The following is a 14,478-nucleotide window of genomic DNA, read 5'->3' as shown; positions in this document are numbered from 1 at the left end:
TGGCAGGGTGTCGGGAGGGAGGGTAGGGGTGGCAGGGTGTCGGGAGGGAGGGTAGGGGTGGCAGGGTGTCGGGAGGGAGGGTAGGGGTGGCAGGGTGTCGGGAGGGAGGGTAGGGGTGGCAGGGTGTAGGGAGGGAGTGAGGGTAGGGGTGGCAGGGTGTAGGGAGGGTAGGGGTGGCAGGGTGTCGGGAGGGTAGGGGTGGCAGGGTGTCGGGAGGGTAGGGGTGGCAGGGTGTCGGGAGGGAGGGAGGGTAGGGGTGGCAGGGTGTCGGGAGGGAGGGTAGGGGTGGCAGGGTGTCGGGAGGGAGGGAGGGTAGGGGTGGCAGGGTGTCGGGAGGGAGGGTAGGGGTGGCAGGGTGTCGGGAGGGAGGGTAGGGGTGGCAGGGTGTCGGGAGGGTAGGGGTGGCAGGGTGTCGGGAGGGTAGGGGTGGCAGGGTGTCGGGAGGGAGTGAGGGTAGGGGTGGCAGGGTGTAGGGAGGGTAGGGGTGGCAGGGTGTCGGGAGGGTAGGGGTGGCAGGGTGTCGGGTGGGTAGGGGTGGCAGGGTGTCGGGAGGGAGGGTAGGGGTGGCAGGGTGTCGGGAGGGAGGGAGGGTAGGGGTGGCAGGGTGTCGGGAGGGAGGGTAGGGGTGGCAGGGTGTCGGGAGGGAGGGAGGGTAGGGGTGGCAGGGTGTCGGGAGGGTAGGGGTGGCAGGGTGTCGGGAGGGAGGGTAGGGGTGGCAGGGTGTCGGGAGGGAGGGAGGGTAGGGGTGGCAGGGTGTCGGGAGGGAGGGTAGGGGTGGCAGGGTGTCGGGAGGGAGGGAGGGTAGTGGTGGCAGGGGGGAGGGTAGGGGTGGCAGGGTGTCGGGAGGGAGGGTAGGGGGTGGCAGGGTGTCGGGAGGGAGGGTAGGGGTGGCAGGGTGTCGGGAGGGAGGGTAGGGGTGGCAGGGTGTCGGGAGGGAGGGAGGGTAGGGGTGGCAGGGGGGAGGGAGGGTAGGGGTGGCAGGGGGGAGGGAGGGTAGGGGTGGCAGGGGGGAGGGAGGGTAGGGGTGGCAGGGTGTCGGGAGGGAGGGAGGGTAGGGGTGGCAGGGTGTCGGGAGGGAGGGAGGGTAGGGGTGGCAGGGTGTCGGGAGGGTAGGGGTGGCAGGGTGTCGGGAGGGAGGGTAGGGGTGGCAGGGTGTCGGGAGGGAGGGTAGGGGTGGCAGGGTGTCGCGAGGGAGTGTAGGGGTGGCAGGGTGTCGGGAGGGCAGGGTGTCGGGAGGGAGGGTAGGGGTGGCAGGGTGTCGGGAGGGAGGGTAGGGGTGGCAGGGTGTCGGGAGGGAGGGTAGGGGTGGCAGGGTGTCGGGAGGGCAGGGTGTCGGGAGGGTAGGGGTGGCAGGGTGTCGGGAGGGAGGGTAGGGGTGGCAGGGTGTCGGGAGGGAGGGTAGGGGTGGCAGGGTGTCGGGAGGGCAGGGTGTCGGGAGGGCAGGGTGTCGGGAGGGCAGGATGTCGGGAGGGAGGGTAGGGGTGTCGGGAGGGAGGGTAGGGGTGGCAGGGTGTCGGGAGGGAGTGTCAGGAGGGCATGGTGTCGGGAGGGAGGGCATGGTGTCGGGAGGGAGGGCAGGGTGTCGGGAGGGAGGGTAGGGGTGGCAGGGTGTCGGGAGGGAGGGTAAGGGTGGCAGGGTGCCGGGAGGGAGGGTAGGGGTGGCAGGGTGCCGGGAGGGAGGGTAGGGGTGGCAGGGTGCCGTGAGGGAGAGTAGGGGTGGCAGGGTGCCGGGAGGGAGGGTAGGGGTGGCAGGGTGCCGGGAGGGAGGGTAAGGGTGGCAGGGTGCCGGGAGGGAGGGTAGGGGTGGCAGGGTGTCGGGAGGGAGGGTGGGCGTGGCAGGGTGTCGGGAGGGTGGGCGTGGCAGGGTGTCGGGAGGGAGGGTGGGGGTGGCAGGGTGTCGGGAGGGAGGGTGGGGGTGGCAGCGTGTCGGGAGGGAGGGTGGGGTGGCAGGGTGTCGGGAGGGAGGGTGGGGGTGGCAGGGTGTCGGGAGGTGGGGGTGTCGGGTTGGGGGTGGCAGGGTGGGGGTGGCAGGGTGTTGGGAGGGAGGGGTGGCAGGGTGTCGGGCAGGGGAGGGGTGGCAGGGGAGGGGTGGCAGGGTGGGGGGAGGGGAGGGGTGGCGGGAGTGGTGTCGGGGTGTCGGGAGGGTGGGTGTGGGAGGGTAGGGGTGGCAGGGTGTCGGGAGGGTGGGGGTGGCAGGGTGTCGGGTGGGTGGGGGTGGTGATGTCGAGGTGGCGGGGGTGGCAGCGTCAGGGTGGGGGGGGAGAGCGTCAGGGTGGGGGGGGAGGGCGTCGGGGTGGCAGGGTGGGGGGGAGGGCGTCGGGGTGGCAGGGTGGGGGGGAGGGCGTCGGGGTGGCAGTGTTTGGGGGGGAGGGCGTCGGGGTGGCAGTGTTTGGGGGGGAGAGCGTCGGGGTGGCAGGGTGGGAGGGGAGAGCGTCGGGGTGGTAGGGTGGGGGGGGAGCGTCGGGGTGGCAGGGTGGGGGGGAGCGTCGGGGTGGCAGGGTGGGGGGGGAGCGTCGGGGTGGCAGGGTGGGGGGGGAGCGTCGGGGTGGCAGGGTGGGGGGGGAGCGTCGGGGTGGCAGGGTGGGGGGGGAGCGTCGGGGTGGCAGGGTGGGGGGGGGGGAGCGTCGGGGTGGCAGGGTGGGGGGGGAGCCCCGGGGTGGCAGGGTGGGGGGGGAGCGTCGGGGTGGCAGGGTGGGGGGTGTTGGGCGGGTTTTGGGGTGGAGGGGGTGGCAGGGTGGGGGAGGGAGAGTTTTGGGTTGGCAGAGTATGGGTGGAGGTGATGGCAGGGTAGGGCTGGGGGTGTTTTGGGGTGGCAGGGTAGGGGCGGAGGGGGTGTTAGGGTGGCAGGAGCGGAGGGGGTGCTACATTGGCAGGGTAGGGTTGCCCCTCACACCAGGTAGTGGATCATCATGAATAAGATAAACTGAAGCTAGACAAGAAACAAATAAATCAGGTTTTCCTGTAATTAACCATAAAATAAAGTCTATATAATCTCTGTAGCCTGTGATCAGGCACAGAGCCATAAAGAATTGAGCAACAGTTCCCTGTAAAAGTGAATGGAAGATAGCAAGAAATCCAAACAAAATAAACTTTATGTGCAAAGAACCATCATGGTATTAATTCTGTCATTTCTCCATGTAATATAGAAGTCCCTCTTACAGTCTCTGTCAAAACAGCATCTGGTGCTTTTATGCAGCGTAATACTGGGCATAGAGGCCTTTGATGTTGAAGAATTGGGATTCAGGGCTTCCACATTAGATCACAGCTATCAGCAACAACAATTTGCATATAGATAGCACATTTAACAAAGAAAAATGTCCCAATGAGCTTTACTGAGGCAAAAATAAAAAGGAACGAATGCTAAGCCATGGTGGAAGAATTAGGAGAGATGGCTGAAAGTTTGGTTGAAAAGGTTTTAAAAGAGTGAGGGGGTTTAAGGAGGGAATTCCAGAGAGTATGACTGAAGTAGTTTAAAAACTTTGCCAATAACGTTAGCGAAGGGAGGTAAGGGATGTACAAAAGGTTAGAGTTGGAGGACCGAAAGGTGTGGGAGAATGTAAAATGTAATACTAGAGGAAGTTGCAGAATTAGAGTACAGCAAAGCTATGTTCAGATTTGATGGTAAGGATTCTACTGTGAGGGAGGACGAGCCAGCGTGGAGTAGTACAGATGAGCCTCGAGGGTGCATGGAACTTAATGTGGGGCATGAGTTTTGGGCAAAGTTGGAATTTATTGAGCATGCAGGGAAGGAGGACACTGGAGAATTTGAACAAAGGTGGCGAAAGTGTGGATAATTGTGTTGGAGGTGAGTGAAGTTCCAGAGTTGGAAGTAAGCAGTTTTGGTGATGTCGAGGTTATGGGGTATGAAGCTGAACAATAGGTTGAACAGGATGCTAAGATTTTGCAAGACCTGATTAAGGCTGAGTGAGTGGCTTATGAAAGGATGTAGTTACTGGCTGGTGTTAATTGTCTTCATGATGTTTTTGACAATCATATGAATATTGTGCCATTCCAATAGTTGTGAGGTTTTTCACCTCTAATGAGGCATGGAATGGACTCATAAATTGAATGTCTCAATTGAAAGTTGTAGAACACCTTCAGTACAGTACATTGCAGTACATTGAAAGCTAATGTCCGTATTGTTTAAACATATATTTTATAGAAAACCATAAGATGGAGTTCCAGGCAGTGTTGATGGCAGCCGGTGGGGGCTCCCGCATGATGGATCTAACCTCCAATATCCCAAAGCCCCTCCTACCGGTTGGAAACAAGCCACTGATATGGTATCCTCTAAACCTTATGGAAAGACTTGGATTTGAAGGTAAGCACTGTCTCCTGCACTTAAAAAGATAACTGCAAGGAATGGCAAACCATGTATAAATCCCAACATAAATTCAAAATAACTTTTTTATTCCCGCTCTCTATCAATATCACATTTACAATCCTCCTTTGGGTTCCTGAGTATTGATGTTTCAATGGAGCAGACTTGTGAGCGATAAAGGGTACAGGGATGCTCTTGATTTACATCCGTTCCATAGAATTGGATCAGATGTGTTTACAGAAAAATTGTAGCCTTTGCTAAAACATGGTTACATACCAGTCCACCTCCTGAAGAGGGTCTGCACCGGAAATGGCAACTTCTCTGTTCTCTTCACAGATGCCTTTTCACAGAATCACAGAAACCCCACAGTGCAGATAGAGGCCATTTCGGCCCATCGAGCCTGCACCGACACATATCCCACCCTATCCCCGTAACCCCATGTATTTAATCCCCCTAACACTAAGGGTCAATTTATCATAGCCAATCAACCTAACCCGCACATCTTTGGACTGTGGGAGGAAACCGGAGCACCCGGAGAAAACCCACGCAAACACGGGGAGAATGTGCAAACTCCACACAGACAGTCGCCCGAGGCCGGATTCGAACCCGGGTCCCTGGCACTGTGAGGCAACAGTGCTAACCACTATGCCACCGTGTTTTCTAAATAAACAGTATCAAACAAAAACTGAGAAAAGGCACCCCCTTTTTAGAGAGGCACAGCTAATAAAGAACTAAACCATAAATAAAAACAAAAGAAACATAAACTTAAATAATATTATTACCCATGTTCACTGCACTCCAGTCTTTGTGGTGCTCACCGGTTGCAGAAGGTTAAAATCCTACAGCACCTGGTATTCCCTGGCGGTGTCTCATCCAAGTACTAACCAAGCCTAAATCTGTTTAGCTTCCGAGACCAAACCGGATCGGGCACTATTTTTTAAAATTGGATTTATTCAACATTAAACATATTTACAACATTGTGATCATTCCTTTGTACCATACATCATTCCTTTACCAGTTTTTAGCTACAGAAATTAACGTCATCATTGAAGACATTACCACCACCGTCGTTCTGTCAGAGAAAAAAAGAAAGACTTGCATTTATATAGTGCCTTTCATGACCACCGGACGTCTCAAAGTGCTTTACAGCCCATGAAGTACTTTTGAAGTCACTGTTGTAATGTAGGAAACGCGGCAGCCAATTTGCACACAGCAAGCACCCACAAACAGCAATGTGATAATGACCAGATAATCTGTTTTTGTTATATTGGTTGAGGGAGAAATATTGGCCAGGACACTAGGGATAACTCCCCTGCTCTTCTTCGACATAGTGCCATGGGACCTTTTACCATGTAAGTTGGCCACAGATGCTGACTGAGCTGCTATGAGTTTCCTGATTTTTCTGTCTTTAAGACCATACGAAAAAGGAGCAGGAGTAGGCCATACGCCCCCTCGAGCCTGCTCCGCCATTCAATATGGTCATGGCTGATCTACATCAACTAAGAGAGAATACAGGATGGTCTAAGATGGGTTTAGAGTGTATGTATGTGAACGCATGAAGTGTAGTAAACAAGGTAAGTGAGCTGCATGCTCAAATAGCCAGATGGGAATATGATGTTGTGGCAATAACTGAGACCTGGCTCAAAAAAGGGTAGGATTGGGTATTAAATATTCCTGGTTATAAGGTGTTCAGGAAAGATAGGAGGTGGTGTGGCAGTATTGGTTAAGGAGAATGTTAGTGCTGGAGGGGGAGGATGTCCTAGAGGGGTCAAGGACAGAATCTATATGGCTAGAGTTAAGAAATAAGAGGTGCCATTACACTACTAGGTGTATTCTAGAGACCATCAAATAGTGGGAAAGATATGGAGGAGCAAATTTGCAGAGAAACTACGGAGGTGCTAGAACTATAGATTAGTAATAGACTGGGATTGTAATACAGGAAACTTTCGTTTAACCGGAGGTTAAATGTCCGGAAAGCTCTATCTACCGGCAAAATTCAGGAGCCGTTTCCTATAAGTTTTTTTACTTCTCGTTGCTTTTTTTTTCCAGCCAGGCTCTGCAAGGTCTAGCTGAAGCTGTTGCTTAGCTACAGAGACGCTTTTAAGCTGCGGCCGACTGTTTTGAAGCTGTTGCTAAGCAACAGGGTTTGTTGATTCACACGGAGCTCAAAAGCTCCGTATGTTTTAACATTAGCGCTGGTTTCTACAGCAGTTTTGATGGTACGGCACCAGCTCGGTCCCGTCAGTGCCGGATACCAGAAAGTTTCCTGTAGTGTAAAGCGCAGAGAAGGGGAAGAATTTCTGAAGTGTGTTCAGGAGAACTTTCTTGATCAGTATCAATTTCAATTTCAATTTCAATTTTATTTGTCACATAACCAAATACAACAAGTGAAATCCAGTCAGTGAAATGCTTTTTTCTTAACGAGCCGAGCGCACCAAGCAGCAAAGGACACTTAGCTGCTGGTATGCACGGAGCCCGCAAGGACGGCAGCCATCTTCATCGGCGCCAATAGGGTCCGCTCTCGCCTCGCTCCGCCTTTCCCACACTCCTGCCCGACAATCTTCAGCCGCCGTGGTACCGACGTCCTGGGGCCTGCTTCTCCCTGGCTCTCCTTCCACCCGGTCTGACCTCCGAGCCTCCCGCGGTGTCCGACCTTCCAGGGCCTGCTTTTCCCGCCCTCAGTCCACTGGCCGCCTCCCCTCCTACCGGAGGAGGCATTGCTGGTTCTGGGGAATGAGGTAGGTCAAATGGAGCAAGTGTCAGTAGGTGAACATTTAGGGAACAGTGATCATAGTATCATAAGGTTTAGATTAGCTATGGAAAAGGACAGGGAGCAATCTAGAGTAAGAATGTTTAACTGGGGGAAGGCCAATTTCAGTGGGATGAGAACGGATCTGGCCCGGGTAAACTGGAATTAAAGATTGGCAGGCAAAACTGTAGTGGAACGTTAGGCTGCCTTTAAAGAGGAAATAGTTCGGGTACAGTCGAGGTACATTCCCACGAGGGGGAGAGGTATGGCAACTAAAGTCAGAGCTCCTGGATGATGAAACACAGCCAATATGATGAAGCACAAAAGAGCGCATATGACAGATGTCAGGTTGCAAATATATCTGAGAATCCAGCTATATACAGAAAGGTCAGAGGATAAGTGAAAAAGAAAATAAGAGGGGTGGGGCTGATTTATGGATCAAAAAGGAGATCTATGCATGGAGGCAGAGGGTATGGCTGAGTTACTAAATGAGTACTTTGCATCTGTCTTCACCAAGGAAGAGGATGCTGCCATAGACAGTGAAGGAGGAGGTAGTGGAGACACTTGATAGTATAAAAATTGATAAAGAAGAGGTAATAGAAAGGCTGGCTGTACTTAAAGTAGATAAATCACCAGGAACGGATTGGATACATCCTTGACTAAATCATGCTTGACTAATCTGGAATTGTTTGAGGATGTGACTGGTAGAATAGATAAGGGAGAACCAGTGGATGTGGTGTATTTGGACTTTCAGAAGGCTTTCGATAAGGTCCCGCCTAAGAGATTAGCGTGCAAAGTTAAAACACATGGGATTGTGGGTAAGGTACTGTTGTTAACCACTGTTGTTCACTCCACTGTTGTTCACTCTTGCCCATTGTTGTACCTGTCTGTGCATGCCTCAGCTGGCTCCGCCCCTGGCTCCACCCATATGCCCTGGTATAAAGGCGGCTGCTCTGCAGTTCCCCAGGCATTCAGGACCAGTCGACCACTAGAGGCATGCCTTCGTTCTTTAGCTAATAAAAGCCTGTTTGTTACTCTCTTAACTTCCAGTCTTTCTCAGTAATTGATAGCGCATCAATTTTATTAGCTAAACTTTTTTTCGATGGAGCAAATCCTCAAACCAGCACGCCTGGAACTAGACCCTCAAGAGGCGGATTCATCTACCAAGTTCGCACACTGGCTGCGATGCTTCGAATTTTACATAGAAGCCTCCGTCGAAACTGTTCAAAACGATGGCGACAAACTAAAAATTCTGACCTCCAAGGTGAACCACCAAGCTTATTCGCTCATCCAAGATGCGACTACCTACAAGGGTGCTCTCGACCTCCTTAAAGAACAGTACGCACGCCCGGTAAATGAGGTTTACGCCAGACACCTCCTGGGGTCCCGCGAACAGCAACCCGGGGAATCGATGGAGGTATACCTACGGGCGCTGAAGGTGCTCAGCCGGGCCTGCAAATGTAAAGAGGTGTCGGCCGCGGTGTACACGGAGGAACTTGTCCGGGACGCCTTCGTCGCGGGCCTCAGGTCCAACTACACCCGGCAGAGACTGTTGGAGCAGGGCGAACTCGACCTGAAGAAGGCCACGGCCCTCGCACTCTCGCTAGACGTGGCCCACCGGAATATGGACGCCTACTTCCCTGACCGCGCGGCCGCATCATGGATGGCGCGGGCGCCGCCATCCTGGGACACGGTAGAACCGCCACCCTGCGCCGCGCCACCCCCGTCACATCCCGCCAACGGCCCAACTTCTGCAGCGATGTCCCGGGGCCCGAAGTGTTACTTCTGTGGCCAAGCCAAACACCCCAGAGCGCGCTGCCCGGCGAAAAACGCTACTTGGGATTATTGAAGCTAGCACCAGCTCCTGGCGAGCCCAGATTGTGGTCGTCAAGACCGGCGAGAAGCAGCGCCTGGTCATTGACTACAGCCAAACAATTAACCGATATACCCAACTGGACGCATACCCCCTCCCCCGCATGTCTGATATGGTCAATCAGATCGCACAATACCGCATATTCTCCACCATTGACCTTAAGTCAGCATATCACCAACTCCCTATCCGCTATGAGGACCGCCAGTATACTGCCTTCGAGGCAAACGGCCGCCTCTACCACTTCCTTCGGGTTCCCTTCGGCGTCACCAACGGGGTCTCCGTTTTCCAAAGGGAGATGGACCGGATGGTCGACCAGAATGCGTTGCAGGCCACTTTTCCCTACCTGGACAATGTGACCATCTGCGGCCATGACCTGCAGGACCATGACGCCAACCTCGACAAATTCCTCCGCACTGCCCAACTCCTAAATCTTACGTATAACAAGGAGAAGTGCATATTCCGCACAACCCGCCTCGCTATCCTTGGCTGTGTTGTGGAACACGGAGTCATCGGCCCCGACCCCGACCGGATGCGTCCCCTTATGGACCTTCCCCTGCCCCACTGCCTCAAGGCCCTGAAGAGATGCCTGGGGTTTTTCTCCTACTACGCCCAGTGGGTCCCTAATTATGCGGACAAAGCCCGTCCTCTTATCAAGTCCACCTCTTTTCCCCTGGCGGCAGAGGCCTGCTTAGCCTTCCACTGTATCAAAGAGGACATTGCTAAAGCCACCATGCACGCGGTGGACGAGCCCATCCCTTTCCAGGTGGAGAGCGATGCGTCCGACTTTGCCCTGGCCGCTACCCTTAACCAGGCGGGAAGGCCCGTGGCCTTCTTTTCACGAACCCTCCAAGGCTCCGAAATCAGACACTCCTCTGTCGAAAAGGAGGCCCAGGCCATTGTGGAAGCTGTGCGACATTGGAGGCATTACCTGGCCGGAAAACGATTCACCCTACTCACTGACCAGCGTTCAGTTGCTTTTATGTTTAATAACAAGCAGAGGGGCAAAATCAAAAACGACAAGATTTTGAGGTGGAGAATTGAACTTTCCACCTACAATTACGATATCTTGTACAGGCCCGGGAAACTCAATGAGCCCCCGGATGCTCTATCGCGAGGTACATGTGCCAACGCACAGGTTGATAGACTGCGGGCCCTCCACAATGACCTCTGCCACCCGGGGGTCACCAGGTTCTTCCATTTCATCAAGGCCCGCAACCTGCCTTACTCCATCGAGGAGGTCAGGACCATGACCAGGAACTGCCAAGTCTGTGCCGAGTGCAAACTGCACTTTTATAGGCCAGACAGAGCACACCTGATAAAAGCCACTCGCCCCTTTGAGCGCCTGAGCGTCGATTTTAAAGGGCCCCTCCCCTCCTCTGACCGCAACGCGTACTTCCTCACTATCATCGACGAGTACTCCCGTTTTCCGTTTGCCATCCCCTGCCCAGACATGACCAGTGCTACGGTCATTAAATGCCTGAACGACCTCTTCGCCTTGTTCGGTTTCCCCAGCTATATCCATAGCGACCGGGGCTCATCGTTTATGAGCGACGAACTCCGCCAGTACCTGCTCGTGAGAGGTATTGCCACGAGCAGGACCACCAGCTACAACCCCCGGGGGAACGGACAGGTAGAAAGAGAGAACGCGACAGTTTGGAAGGCCGCCCTGCTAGCCTTAAAATCTAAGGGCCTTCCAACCTCCCGCTGGCAGGATGTCCTCCCCGATGCGCTCCACTCCATTCGGTCACTGCTCTGTACTACCACTAACGCCACCCCTCATGAAAAAATGTTCATCTTCCCTAGGAAGTCCACATCGGGGACCTTGCTACCACCATGGCTGATGTCTCCAGGGCCCGTCCTACTTCGGAAGCATGTGAGGACCCATAAAACGGCCCCCCTCGTTGAGAGGGTCAACCTCCTCCACGCCAACCCTCAGTATGCCTACGTTGCGTACCCGGACGGGCGGGAGGACACAGTCTCCATACGAGACCTCGCACCCTCGGGGGCCCCTGAAACCAACATCACCCACTACCATTGCCCTTCACCGCTACCCACAATGCACCGGCGGCAACGGACCCATACCTAACCCCTGTAGGCGGCACGCCGTGGCCCCGTGACCTGTCATTGATCACCAACCAACTCAACACCCATGAGGACGACACGCCAGTGCTCCGGCCCACGCGGGACTCGGCGCTGGAAGCTGCACCACCTCAGCCGTCGCCACGACGATCACGACGGCATACAAGACCCCCAGAAAGACTTAATTATACGAACTTTTAATACACTTCACCCCGCCGGACTCATTTTTTAAGCAAGGGGTGAATGTGGTAAACCACTGTTGTTCACTCCACTGTTGTTCACTCTTGCCCATTCTTGTACCTGTCTGTGCATGCCTCAGCTAGCTCCGCCCCTGGCTCTACCCATATGCCCTGGTATAAAGGCGGCTGCTCTGCAGTTCCCCAGGCATTCAGGACCGGTCGACCACTAGAGGCATGCCTTCGTTCTTTAGCTAATAAAAGCCTGTTTGTTACTCTCTTAACTTCCAGTCTTTCTCAGTAATTGACAGCACATCAGGTACTGACTTGGATAGAGAACTGGTTGGCAGACAGGAAGCAAAGAGTTGGAATAAACGGGTCTTTTTCCAAGTGGCAGGCAGTGACTAGTAGGGTACTGCAGAGATCGGTGCTAGGACCCCAGCTATTCACAATATATATTAATGATCTAGACAAGGAAGCTAGATGTAATATCTCCAAGTTTGCAGATGACAAAAAGCTGGGTGGGTGTGTGTGCTGTGAGGAGGATGCAGAGAAACTCCAGTATGATTTGGACAGGTGCAGCAGGTGGTTAAGAAGGCAAATGGTATGTTGGCCTTCATAGCGAGAGGATTCGAGTACAGGAGCAAGGATGTCTTGCTGCAGTTGTACAGGGCCTTGGTGAGACCGCACCTTGAGTATTGTGTGCAGTTTTGGTCGCCTTATCTGAGGAAGGATGTTCTTGCCATGGAGGGAGTGCAGCGAAGATTCACCAGACTGATACCTGAGATGGCAGGAATGACGTATGAAGAGAGATTGGGTCGATTAGGCTTATATTCGCTAGAGTTTAGAAGAATGAGAGGGGATCTCATTGAAACGTATAAAATTCTAACAGGAGTAGACAGACAAGATGCAGGAAGAATGTTCCCGATGGTCGGGGAGTGCAGAACCAGGGGGTCACAGTCTAAGGATAAGGGGTAAGCCATTTAGGACAGAAATTAGGAGGAATTTCTTCACCCAGAGAGTGGTGAACCTGTGGAATTCTCTACCACAGAAGGCAGTTGAGGCCAATTCATTAAATATATTCAAGAAGGAGTTAGATATATTTCTTAAAGCTAAAGGGATCAAGGGATATGGGGAGAAAGCAGGGACAGGATACTGAATTTGGATGATCAGCCATGATCTCATTAAATGGCGGAGCAGGCTCGAGGGGCCGAATGGCCTACTCCTGCTCCTATCTTCTATGTTTCTGTATCCTAGGATGTTGAGGGAGGAAATCGCGGAGGTACTGGCCATAATATTCCAATCCTCCTTAGATACGGGGGTGGTGCCAGAGATCTGGAGAATTGCAAATGTTACACCATTGTTCAAAAAAGGGTGTAAAGATAAACCCAGCAACTACAGGCCTGTCAGTTTGACCTCGGTAGTGGGGAAGCTTTTAGAAACAGTAATCAGGGATAAAATTAACAGTCACTTGGATAGGTGTGGATTAATTAAGGAAAGCAGCACGGGTTTGTTAAAGGCAAATCATGTTTAACCAACTTGATCGAGTCTTTTGATGAGCTAACAGAGAGGGTTGACGTAGTGTACATGGATTTCCAAAAGGCGTTTGACAAAGTGCCACATAATAGGCTCGCCAGCAAAGTTGAAGCCCATGGAATAAAAGCGACAGTGGCAGCATGGATATGGAATTGGCTAAGTGATAGGAAACAGAGAGTAGTGGTGAACGGTTGTTTTTCGGACTAGAGGAACGTATACAGTGGTGTTCCCCAGGGGTCGGTTCTAGGACCACTGCTTTTCTTGATATATATTAATGACTTGGATGTGGCAAAGAGCCGGCACGGGTGTACAGGGCACAATTTCAAAATTTCCCGAAATCACAAAACTTGGAAGTATAGTGAACAGTGAGGAGGAGAGTGATAGACTTCAGGAAGATATAAACAGACTGGTGAAATGGGCAGACATGTGGCAGATGACATGTGGCAGATGAAATTTAATGCAGAAAAGTGTGAAGTGATACATTTTGGTAGAAAAAATGAGGAGAGAACATATAAACTAAATGGTACAATCCTAAAGTGGGTGCACGAACAGAGAGACCTGGGGGTATATGTGCACAAATCGTTGAAGGTGGCGGGACAGGTTGAGAAAGCAGTTAAAAAGCTTATAGGATCCTGGGCTTCATAAATAGAGGTACAGAGTACAAAAGTGTGGAAATTATGATGAACCTGTATAAAGCACTAGTTCAACCCCAACTGGAGCACTTTAGGAAGGATGTGAAGGCCTTAGAGAAGGTGCGGAAAATATTTAAGAGAATGATTCCAGGAATGAGGGACTTCAGTTACATTGATAGACTGGAGATGCTGGGGTTGTTCTCCTTGGAGCAGAGAAGGTTGAGAGGAGATTTGATAGAGGTGTTCAAAATCATGAGGGGTCTGGACAGAGTAGATGGAGAGAAATTGTTCCCATTGGCAGAAAGATCAAGAACCAGAGGACACAGATTTAAGGTGATTGGCAAAAGAACCAAAGGCGATGTAAGAAAAAACTTTGTTACGCAGCGAGTGGTTAAGATCTGGAATGCACTGCCTGAAAGGGTGGTGGAGGCTGACTCAATCTTATCTTTCAAAAGGGAGTTGGATAAGTATCAGAAGGAAAAAAAATTGCAGGGCTATGGGGAAGGTGCAGGGGAGTGGGACTAGCTGAGAGTCGGCATGGGCTCGACGGGCCGAATGGCCACATTCTGTGCTGTAACCATTATTATTCCATGATCAACTCCACTTCCCCGCCCTATCCCTTGATTCCCTTAGTGCCCAAAATTCTATCGATCAGTGTCTGCAGTATTTTGCTTTTTATGTGTATTTTTTACTCTTGCTCCCAGCATTTCTGTTTTGAAGTATAGCTCTGCAGTTCCCTTTTATCTGTTCCAGTTTTTTCAGTGCCACTCCCAGTGTTTGTTTCTTAATATTCTTTTGCTGTTTGAAAGAAAGACTTGCATTTATATAGCACCTTTCACGACCACCAGATGTCCCAAAAAGCTTTACAGCCAATTAAGTACTTTTTGAAGTGTAATCACTGCTGTAATGTAGGAAACGCGGCAGCTAATTTGCGCACAGCAAGCTCCCACAAGCAGCAATGTGATAATGACCAGATAATTTGTTTTTGTTCGTGGAGGGATAAATATTGGCCAGGACACCAGGGATAACTCCCCTGTTCTTCGAAATAGTGCCCTGGGATCTTTTACATCCACTTGAGAGGGCAGATGGGACTTCGGTTTAACGTCTCATCT

The 14,478-nt window shown here is 52.6% G+C and overlaps 1 protein-coding gene across 5 annotated transcripts in view; it reads left to right on the top strand.

Annotated features, from left to right (window-relative positions):
• eif2b3 (eukaryotic translation initiation factor 2B, subunit 3 gamma) overlaps positions 1–14,478 on the top strand; it is a 156,701-nt gene that overhangs the window by 658 nt on the left and 141,565 nt on the right. For 2 of the 5 annotated variants that reach the window (XM_085983128.1, XM_085983130.1), the window contains exon 2: positions 4,163–4,321. In XM_085983128.1, the coding sequence (XP_085839254.1) occupies positions 4,174–4,321 (148 nt within the window). In that variant the 5' untranslated portion in view covers positions 4,163–4,173. Of the gene's footprint in view, positions 1–2,869; positions 3,114–3,153; positions 3,806–4,162; positions 4,322–14,478 lie in introns of those variants that run through there. The other 3 variants (XM_085983129.1, XM_085983127.1, XM_085983126.1) reach the window with 3 other exon arrangements.

This window comes from Somniosus microcephalus, chromosome 3, assembly GCF_052327205.1.
Source record: "Somniosus microcephalus isolate GS21.2 chromosome 3, FLI_Smic_1.0, whole genome shotgun sequence".
Classification (NCBI taxonomy): Eukaryota; Metazoa; Chordata; class Chondrichthyes; order Squaliformes; family Somniosidae; genus Somniosus; species Somniosus microcephalus.
The sequence above is the reverse complement of the archived record's forward strand: the minus strand, read 5'-3'. Positions and strand labels throughout refer to the sequence as shown.